Source organism: Chiloscyllium plagiosum, chromosome 25, assembly GCF_004010195.1.
Source record: "Chiloscyllium plagiosum isolate BGI_BamShark_2017 chromosome 25, ASM401019v2, whole genome shotgun sequence".
Taxonomy (NCBI): domain Eukaryota; kingdom Metazoa; phylum Chordata; class Chondrichthyes; order Orectolobiformes; family Hemiscylliidae; genus Chiloscyllium; species Chiloscyllium plagiosum.
The window spans coordinates 16389696-16400294 of record NC_057734.1 but is presented as its reverse complement, the minus strand read 5'-3'; the positions used below and the strand labels follow the sequence as shown (position 1 = coordinate 16400294).

The 10599-nt window shown below is 40.0% G+C and overlaps 1 protein-coding gene across 1 annotated transcript in view; it reads right to left on the bottom strand.

Moving 5' to 3' along the window:
- The window catches only part of LOC122562603, a 242224-nt gene that overhangs the window by 26102 nt on the left and 205523 nt on the right, over window positions 1-10599 (bottom strand). The window contains exons 22-23 of the mRNA XM_043715583.1: window positions 8245-8309; window positions 8077-8138 (exon numbers count right to left, since the gene is read on the bottom strand). Of these exons, the coding sequence (XP_043571518.1) occupies window positions 8077-8138; window positions 8245-8309 (127 nt within the window). The remainder of the gene's footprint in view (window positions 1-8076; window positions 8139-8244; window positions 8310-10599) is intronic.

Genomic DNA, 10599 nt, shown 5'->3' with positions numbered 1-10599 from the left:
TAATCAGAGGGTTAGATAGGGTGGACAGGGAGAGCCTTTTTCCAAGAATGGTGACAGTGAGCACGAGGGGACATAGCTTTAAATTGAGGTGTGATAGATATAGGACAGAGGTCAGAGGTAGTTTCTTTACTCAGAGAGTAGTAAGGGTATGGAATGCTTTGCCTGCAACGGTGGTAGATTTGCCAACTTTAAGTACATTTAAGTTGTCATTGGACAAGCATATGGACGTACATGGAATAGTGTAGGTTAGATGGGCTTCAGATTGGTATGACAGGTCAGCGCACCATCGAGGGCCGAAGGGCCTGTACTGCGCTGTAATGTTCTATGTTCTATGTGGTCTTACTCACAAGCCAATTAATTTCTTTGCAAAGTTAAAAATCACACAACACCAGGTTACAGTCCAACAGGTTAAATTGGAAGCACACTAGCTTTCGGAGCGACACTCCTTCATCACCTGTTGTGTAATTTCTTTGCAGTCAGCTTTCACTGCAATCTTATGCTGCAGTAGCCTGTGTCTCTAAGGAAGAACAGTAAGATCAAACACAACAGAAGCAAAGCGACAGCAACAGTAGTACCAGCAGAAGCAGCTGCCTTCATTGCAGCAACATGCTGCTCCACAGGACTAAAGGGAAGATCAAACAGCTCAAAGGATTCAATACCCCTATCGTGACCTCTCCAGGCAGAGGTTGAGCTCTCCAACATAACAGAGCAATTGTGTCTGGGAAAGGCTCAGGCTTATGTGCCTGTAGACTTCTGGAACAAGCTCTCCTTCCAAAGGGATCAGGTGGTCATGCATTGTTAGTGGCCATCAAGATCATATAGCCCTGAAATATTTCTCTTGATATAACCAGGGATTTGGTGGAGACAGCTCCAAGATGTCACAGTTGATGTGTATCCAGTATTCTGATGCCTACTTTTTCAAGACAACCACTTGTATCAACTTTGCCATGTATGAAACTTTAGTGCAGTGCAGTGATTGGATTCTACTGGTTCAGGGATCAATTGACCACATGCATGTGACAATAAAGGTGCCCTCAGGCCAATTAGAAGTGTTCATGAGTCACAAGCATTCTAGTCCCTTAATACTGAGCTTGTTTGTAACCACTGGAAGATTTTGATGCATATCTGTAACAGATATTTAGGAAATTGCTATAATTAATTCAGATGATGGCAATTACATCTCCCATAGATTTTCCCTACACTACACAGCCTCAGCAGCTGAATCCTAGAAGACAAAGGCTATCCTCGGAAGACCTGGCTCAACTTCATGTCAGTAATACCACCAGCAAGTTAGAGAAGAAATATAACAGGAGTTATATTACTACAAGATTAATTTATTTTTATTCATACATTGAATGTGAATGTTGCAGGCTGCACCATCATTTATTACCCATTGCTAATCCCTTGAGAAGGTGGTGGTGAGTTGCCTTCTTGAAATATTGCAGTCCATGTGGTGTTGGTACACGTAAGACCCAAGGTAGGAGAGTACATCAATATACAATAACTGGGGTCTGATTCTCTTGGGAACTTGCTGTGTTTGTGTTAGGAATAGGGACAGATCAGTGGCCTGGATCAGGAGCAGCACTGGGGCCCCTTATTTCTGACCTTGGCACTGTGTACATCGACAGTGCTGATGCCAAGATTTTGATCCAGCAACGATGAAGGAACAGTGATTTAAGTTCCAAGTCAGGATGGTGTGTGATTTTGTTGGACATGGCTGTGTCTGGTACTTGTGTGTTACAAATGTATCGTGCCACTGAGCAGCCAAAGCCAGAATTGCTGCAGATCCTTCCCAGGATCTGAGAAGTCCAGAATGGTGTTGAACATTGTGCAATCATCAGCGATCATCTTACCGCTAAGCTTATAATGAAGGGAATGTCATTGATGAAACAGTTGCATCCAGGATACTACCCTGAGGAACTCCTGCAGCCATGTTCCGGAACTAAGATGATTAATCTCCAACAACCACAACCATCTTCCTTTGCACTAGGAATTACTCCAACCATTGCTGTGTTTTTCTCATGCTTCCTATTGACTCCAGGTTTGTTAGGGTGCCATACTCCATCAAATGATGCTCTGATGAAAAAGGGTATCACTCCAATTTCCTCTCAAATTCAACTTATTGTCCAGTAGGACCAAGGTGTCATGAGGTCTGGAACAGAATGAGCCTGGGGGAACCCAAATGAATATCTGTGATCAGCTTATTATGAAGTAAGTGCCACTTGATAAAGCTGTTGATGACATCTTCCATCACTTTGCAGATAATAGTGGGATGGGATGATAATTGTTAGAATTGGTTTGTTCTGCTTTTTACAGATACCTGTGCAATTTTCTACTGGCAGAGTAGATGCCTATATTGTAATAAGTTTTCAAGGGATACAGCTACTTTTGAAGCATAAATCTTCAGTACTATTGCTAGAATATTGTCAGAGATCAGAAGATTTATGCAGTGTTCAGTGGTTTTATCATTTTTTGATATCATATGGATTGAATTAAATTGGCAGAATTCCAGTGATGCTAGGGTCACAGGATGAGGCTAAGATGGTTTGTCCACTTAATATTTATGGATGAATATCTTTGCAAATATTTTAGCGCTGTTTCTGCAATGATGTATTGGGCTTTCCATCATTGAAGATGAGTTTTTTTGTGCAGCATACTCCTTCTCCTGTGAGATGTTTAATTGTGTACTACCATTCACAACTGGATACTGTTAACATGGCTTGGCATGCAAGAAGTCTTGTTTTGTTACTTAACCAGCTTGACACCTTAATTTTAGGTATAGCTGGTGCTGCTCCTGGCTTGCCCTCCAGCACTTTTCATTTAACTGGGGTTGACCAATGGCTTGGAGTAATTAGTGGTAGAGTAGCTGTTGAGGTTGCAGTTTGTAATTAAATACAACTCTGCTGCTGTTGATGGTCCATTGCACCTCATGGATGTCCAGTCTTGATTTGCTTGATCTGTTTGAAATGTAACCCATTGTAGCCCTTCAAGGTTATAAGATGTCCCATCAAGGGACTCAAGGATTATGTGTAATCTGCTATACGCTTTACAACATTACACTGCAGAGAGAAATGAAGCTGAAGCAAGGGGGAGTGGAGATCCACCAGCATCCCACTTCAAAATGTATATGGAGCAGGAAGAGAGAAAAGGAGAAAGGGCGTATTTGCTCATGGTGTCTGCAGCAACATCTTTGGCTGGCAGAAAAGCCATGATGCATACTGTACTTGATGGCTTAATTTGTGGGCTGTGACTGTAGGTCTGTGAATTGGCTAGGAAACTTTTAGGAAATCTCCTGTGTCCATTTCTGTGAGCCCGAGCAAAATTAGATGGTAATCTAACAGTAAAATCTTGCCTTCATAAGATATTGATGGAAATGTGTTGCTGGAGAAGCGCAGCAGGTCAGGCAGCATCTAGGGAACAGGAGAATCGACGTTTCGGGCATTAGCCCTGAAGATGCTGCCTGACCTGCTGCGCTTCTCCAGCAACACATTTCCATCTCTGATCTCCAGCATCTGCAGACCTCATTTTCTCTTCATAAGATATTGGCCCATCAAAGAGCTGGCAGTTGTTCAGTCCTAGCAGCATCACTGGGATAGGTGACAATTGCTGTGACTCAAGACACAAAGGCAGCCATGGAGGCATTTACACTGTGGTCAATCAGGAAGGCCTGGCAACAGTGGGAGATGCTGGTTGATGTGGAGCACAGGGACAGGTTGTCTTACCATAGTCAAGCCCAGGCATATCTGGGAGTCTTCTTCTGTGACATGGCCCCAGGCCCTCCTGCTGATGAAATAATCAGAATGGGGTTGAGGCCCATAAGTAACTCTTACTAATATGACCGAAAGGCAGGAAAGTTGACTTCATTATTAAAACAGTGAAAAGACAGATTCTTCAGTTTGCATTCTCACTTAATTGCACAGGCTCAAGTTACTCAGTCTGTTTTCGGTCATTAAATTCTATCAATGGGTGTATGTGCAATCCCCCCACCACACCAGGCATAGCTGATTCCGATAGTCAATCAGCCAACCATAACATTTTCGGAACAAAAACAGAAATTGCTGGGAAACTCAGCAGGTCTGGCAGTATCTGTGGAGAGAAAGTAGAATTAATGTTTCAGGTCCAGTGACCCTTCTTCAGAACTAATCATAGCTAGGAAATGGTTGGTATATATGCTGAATATGAGAATATGGAGTGTGGGGGAAGGGGTGTTCAGACTAAAATTATTGACCTTTGATACTGTTCTGAAGGTCGCAGGGCCCCCATAAGGAAAATGAAATGTTCTTTCAGCTTACACTGAGTTTTGCTGGAGCAGTGCAGCAAGCCTGAGACAGAGATGTTGCCCAGGGAACATGATGTTGTTTTGAAGTAAGGTAACAGGAAGTTCAGGATCATTTTTACAGACAGTTGTTCTGCTAAGTGGTTGCATTTTGTCTGCCCAATATAGAGCAGACCACATTGTGAGCAGTGAATACAGTTGACTAGATTGAGTGAAGTGCAGGTAGATTGCTGCTTGACCTGGAAGGCATGCGTGAGGCCTTGGTTTGGTGAAACAATAGAAGCAGCCTGAATGGGTGTGATCAAGTTCCCTCCCACAGAGCCAGGGTTTTTAGTTTTAGCATTCAGCAGTTGCCATTAGGGCCTGGAAGGAGTGAACACTATTCTTGTCCTCTCTCAGTTATAGCCAAAAGCTGGGGTTTCTCTGCCTGCAATACATGTTGCATGTCAGATAATCTGTTTTCTGAATTTGCCTTCTGCCAAGGGTATGTTTTTGGGATGTTACTAAATTGGAATGATTAATTAGTAATTGTTACTGCATCTATTTTTCTGTCTTTTTTTTCAATAGAGTTACGTTATTCCAATTCCCTTCTTTTTTGATTTATTTTAACTACAATGGATGAATAAAGTGTGTTTTGCTTTCAATCCAGTAGTTTGACCGATTGAATTGCATGTGGCACATAACACCTTCACCTTCAAAATAAAAAAATGTTAGGGTCTAGACTATCTTCTGAATATTTTGAAGGGGTTTGGTCTAGTCCATAACACTGGTTTGTGCATTTTTGACCAATTTGCTACTTGTGGCTGGCCAAATTGTATTCTGCACATACACATATCCCAGTGCCATGCCATCGACAAACATTTTCTCTCATTGCTTGAATATTGCAGCAGTGTAAAAACCACACACAATGAGTTTCAGTGACTTGGTTTCACACATGTTGCAACTCCTTGATCAGTCCTTTGTTTTAAAGTTATTTTCCCATTTTTGTTCACAATCAAAAATTCATAAATAAAATGATATAATCCTTGCACAGATTTGACTGTCACTTTGGCTTATAAAGTTATTTTTGCAGCATTTCATTTTCAAGTGATAACTGGCCCACTAAGGCACTAACACGACAGAGTGGAAACAAGTGTACAATTCCTAGAAGTGCACTTCTACCATATGAAGAAGGAAAATAGTTAGCGTTCTGATCACACAGCATATTTGAAGAAGGGATCTAATGCTTGTCTCAGGTCTCCATTTGAACAATGACCAGGCCTGAGGCAGCTGGAACTAGCCACCAGTAAAACAAGCCTTCAGACCTCCTTGGTCATATGAGGTACATTTTTAGATTTTCTCATACTAGAAATAAAGGTTAACCTGGGGCTAATGGATTGAAAAAATTATAGGATTAATATTAGCAAAGAGAAGGTACAGGAAACATCTAAGACAATAAAATCAAATACGTTCCTGGAAATGATGCCCTGCACTCTCGGGTTCTAAAATAAATGGCTACAGAGAGAGTGAATGCACTGTCTATGACTTTCCAAACTTTCTTAGATTTGAGAACAGTTCTATCAGATTGGAAGTTGAGAAATGTACAATGTTTTTCATGAAATAAGAAGAGATAAAATAGAAAATTGTAAGCCAGTCAGCTAAATATCAGTCATTAGGAAAATTTGGAACCTATTATTAAAAAAGTTTTAACAATACACTTGGAAAAGCACAGCATGGTTAGAACAATTATCATATTTCTATAAAATGGAAATCATGTTTGACAAATTTATTTGAGTTTTTGAGGATGTAACTAGAAGGGGAGATAAAAGGGAACTAGTAGATGTAGCATACCTGGATATCCAAAAGGTATTTGTCAAGGTGTCACGAACAAATATAATTGACTGGTTAAAGGCTCATAAGTTTGAGGATAATATAGCAGCATGAATAGCAGATTGGTAAACAGACAGGAAGCAAAATGTGGTGGTCAAATATGCATTTTCAAGTTGGCAGGGTATGCCGAATGGATTAGATTAGATTCCCTATAGTATGGAAACAGGCCGTACGCCCCAACAACTCCACACTGACTCTCTGAAGAGTAACCCACCCAGACCCACTCCCCTACCCATGATTTACCCTCGATTTAAATAATTAGTTTGGGTAGTGCAAGATATATAATTATATATTGTCTCACATCAGGTTCAAACTCAAAGGAATAAATACTACATTGATTAAAAAAATGAGTTTTGTTAATAATGGAATGCTGAGTATTAGGATCTTGGGGTGAAGTAATGAAAATGGAATAGTGTAGGTTCGATCGGGTTCAGATTTGTTTCACAGGTCAGTGCAACATCAAGGGCCGAATGGCCTGTACTGCGCTGAAATGTTCTATGATCTATGATCTAAGTCTAGCCTTTGTTGCTGGGCTTTCATGCTGTTGATAGGAGTGCTGATCTTTGCTCTGCCTGCCTAATGCAATAGGATAAGCAGGGAATCTAATGTCACACCTTGACCTTTTATAGAAAATTGCAATTGTAAAGAGTTTTTCGTGGGATAAGAACTTCCAAGGGTGTTGTACAGCCAATGCCATACAATAATGCAAGACACGAAAAGCAATTTAAAGCAGTCAGTCTAAAAGCTCTTTTAAAGAGCTGCCATAGGAATGATGGGCTCAGTGTGCTGTATCATCCCTATGATTAGTATATTTTAATATTCTCCCAAAGTGAACTATGCATTTTCTTTGCCGACCAATATTCTCGTTTTCCTGAATGCAGCAGTTGCTTTCTAGGGATTAGTTGCTGTTAAACTTCACTCAGTTGAAGATATTTGGCCTGACCTTGCAGGAGCAAGGTATCTTGCAGCACCATTTTGCAGTATTCTGCAAGTCAAAATTCTTTCTCTTTCATAATTTAAGTGCAAGCTATTAACATTGTGATGAGGGCAGCAGGACATCAGACACCTTTCTCTAATTCCACGGCTGACAATCTCTTGAATGAAATTTAAAGATGGAGAAAGAATCAAAGGAACATTTTCACTTTATACATTTAAAGATCTAGATTAAGGCACTGAGGACATTCTGGCTAAGTTTGCAGATGATGCAAAAATAGGTAGAGGGACAGGTAGCATCGAGGAGGTGGGGTGGCTGCAGAAGCATTTGGACAGGTTTGGAGAGTGGGCAAAGAAGTGGCAGATGAGTACAACATGGGAAAGTCTGAGGTCCTGCATTTTGGTAGGTAGAAGCATAGACTATTTTCTAAATGGGGAGAAAATTCAGAAGTCTGAAGTGCAAAGAGACTTGAGAGTTCTAGTTCAGGATTCTCTCAAGGTAAACTTGCAGGTTGAGTCAGTAGTTAGGAAGGCAAATACAATGATGACATTTGAATTGAGAGGACTTGAATATAAAAGCAGGGATATACTTCTGAGGCCCTATAAGACTTTGGTCAGAATACATTTGAAGTATTGTGCGCAGTTTTGGGCACCATAGATTGCAATAGGATTAATCCTCAGCTATCAACCATCTTCACTGATAACTGAAATGAAGAGATAACTAGTAATGTATCAAAATTTGTTGATGATACAATGCTGGATGATAAAATCAGGCAGTCTTTAAAGTTTACCTCTTTGACAAGTTTTTAGTCACCTTTCTTAATGTCTATTCCTTTGTCTTGGATTTAATTCATTTGTCTGATTACAAGCCTGTGCCACCTTGTGATAGTTCAGTACAATATGGATGCTATATGAATTCTTGTGATGCTTTGCATCAGAATGGTGCAATTTGCCAAAGAACTGTCAAGGAAAGATTAAATTCTACTTTCATGATTTACCTAAATATCCTGTTTCCACTTCCTGAAATACTTGGAGTAATTATAGTCCATTTTATTTTGTCCTGAAGAAAAAAGCAAATTTTGAAAGAATTCCAAAATTAACAATACCACTGGATCAGAGTTATGTAATCTTAAAATAAGATTCAAAAACCAACTAAACTAGGTTACCTTGTTAATCTTTGGCATTTTACATGGGCATTGCTCCTTTTCAAAGAAGATTACATCAGCAACACCTGCAAGAAGTAGATACATTAGGGTAAATTTGATATCTAAACGTATACTCTCTCCAAAAGACAATTTACAGTTAAATTTAGAGAAACCAAATATTTTTTGAAAAGTGCTAAACCCATTTTGCTATACGGCCATAGGTTCAGCCATGTGAATCCATTTTTTTAGATGCCAAATAGTCAACTAAGCTCTCACTAAGGTGGACAGAAAGCTCACGTCCAGAAGGGCAATGCCCAACATTTCGATAAGATAGATGTGCTAGTAGAAGCAAATATTCCAAACATTTGCCTTACAGAATAATTTATTCAAATTAGGATCCTACAAGTTTTGAAGACTTTTTTTAAAGCTTTTAACTGAACCGAATTCAGTCATTCAACATTTCATAAACCTGTAGCCCAGAAATTAACTCATCAGCAGGAAGAACCCTCAACAATGCCATTTAATAGCATTGTGCAGAACTTAACAGTTGAATTGTTAAGGTTCAGGTTCTGCTTGACTTCTGCGTGATTTCTAGATGCTTTGGGGTTGGAGAATTAGTGGAAGCTGTAAGGAAGTCACTAAAGCAGGAATTATGGCCGTTAGAGTGAAGAGAAAGAGGCTATTTTGTAGAAGTCCATATTCTCAGCATTTACTTAAGGAATATATCTCTGACATCAGCTTCACTCAGGAGTAATCTTTGTAGCTGAGGCAGCTTTGCTTCATCAAGGAGATTATCATGGAACTTGTCACATATTGCAGGCACAACTCAAGACATGGAATGGGATATAAGCAACATTGAAAGTTACTGGGAATTGAAAGAAAGTTGCAGTTTTGCATCATTGAGCCTGGAAAAATATTAAAGCTAAGTGGACAGACTTCACTTTCCTATCTGGAAGAGGGCAGCCACATGTCTCCAATGATCCTCTACCACATGCATACCTGCATCTCTTCAGATTGTGAAACATGCAAATGATGGTGTTGAGAGTTACCTTGGATTCATGGTATACCAGCACCCAGGCTGAACTATCAATAGAGCTGAGATGTTAAGTTTAATTTTTATGATCCTTTGCCTGTTTATCTGAAGAGGGGGCTCGTAAAACATTGTGTATGACATATCTGATGCCTTCCCACACATATTTGACCTTTCTCCAATTTTATAGAGGGAGATGTCAATCAACACATTGGGTGGCCTCTTTGGCCTGCTGAGGCTCTTAAGCGGTCAATTAATTGCAGGGGTAGAGGTTAAGTCCCTGCCAAGATAGTAGTCTAGAGCATTTTACTGTGTGAGGGATAGTATTGGGCAAGTAGGATGATCTTATTTGGGGTTCCCTTGTGCCCACTGGAGGCAAACTCCCTCTCCCCAAACAAAGGTCAAAGCCTTTTTTTAATCCTCATCCCAGCCCTCTCAAAGTCAGCCTCACATCTTCCTTACTCGTTTGCTGCAGCCTGCCAGTCAATCCTTCGACTTAATGTAGCCCAGCTTCCATAGCTTTCTATTCTTCCTGTTCTGGTTGCATTCCCAGCATTGGGCATTGCTTAAATATGATGCTGCTGCAACTACAGACATGCCAGCTGATCAGATTGGTCAGCATTGCTCTAAGGGAGGAATTCCTCCTCAGGTGAGAGCATAAAAGATAGGAATATGAGTAGACCTTTAGTCCTTCAAGCTTATTTCACATTCAACTAGGTGTTCCACCTCAACAGCATTTTACCATATTAGAGTCATTGAGGTCTACAGTACAATGTTATGACAATATGGCTTTAAGATGTGTATTTTGTCCTAGTTTTTTTGAGCCTTTGGTGATGACCTCTCTCCTCTAAACCAATAAAGTAAACAGCTTTTGAGGTTTTGGTTTTTTTTCCAAAAGTTGGAACAATAGAAGCAGCATGAATGGTGGAGTCAGGCTTCTACAGAACCAGAATTTTTGTTTAGCTTTCAGTAGTTGTTGGGGTTTTGAAGTTGAGTGTGGAAGCTGTTACATTTCTCTCAGCCAGAGCAAAAAGCTGGAATTCGCTCTTTCTCTATCAGTATTTTCTCTTGGTGTTCTTTCCTCCTGGACTGGAGAAAGATTGCATGTGAGACAATTTATTTTACTGGAATAATCTTTGCCACCATGTGTGTGTTTATGTCATGTCACTGTGTTAGAATAGTTGCTGTTTAGTACTTAAATAATCTGTTATTCTGTTAAGATTTCCATTAGAGTATAAGTTATACCAATTCCTCTTTCTTTGTTTGTATTTTAACTGTAGAGTAAGAATAAAGTGTAATTTGCTTAAAGCCAAGTCGTGTAACCAATCAAATTACAACTACAGGAC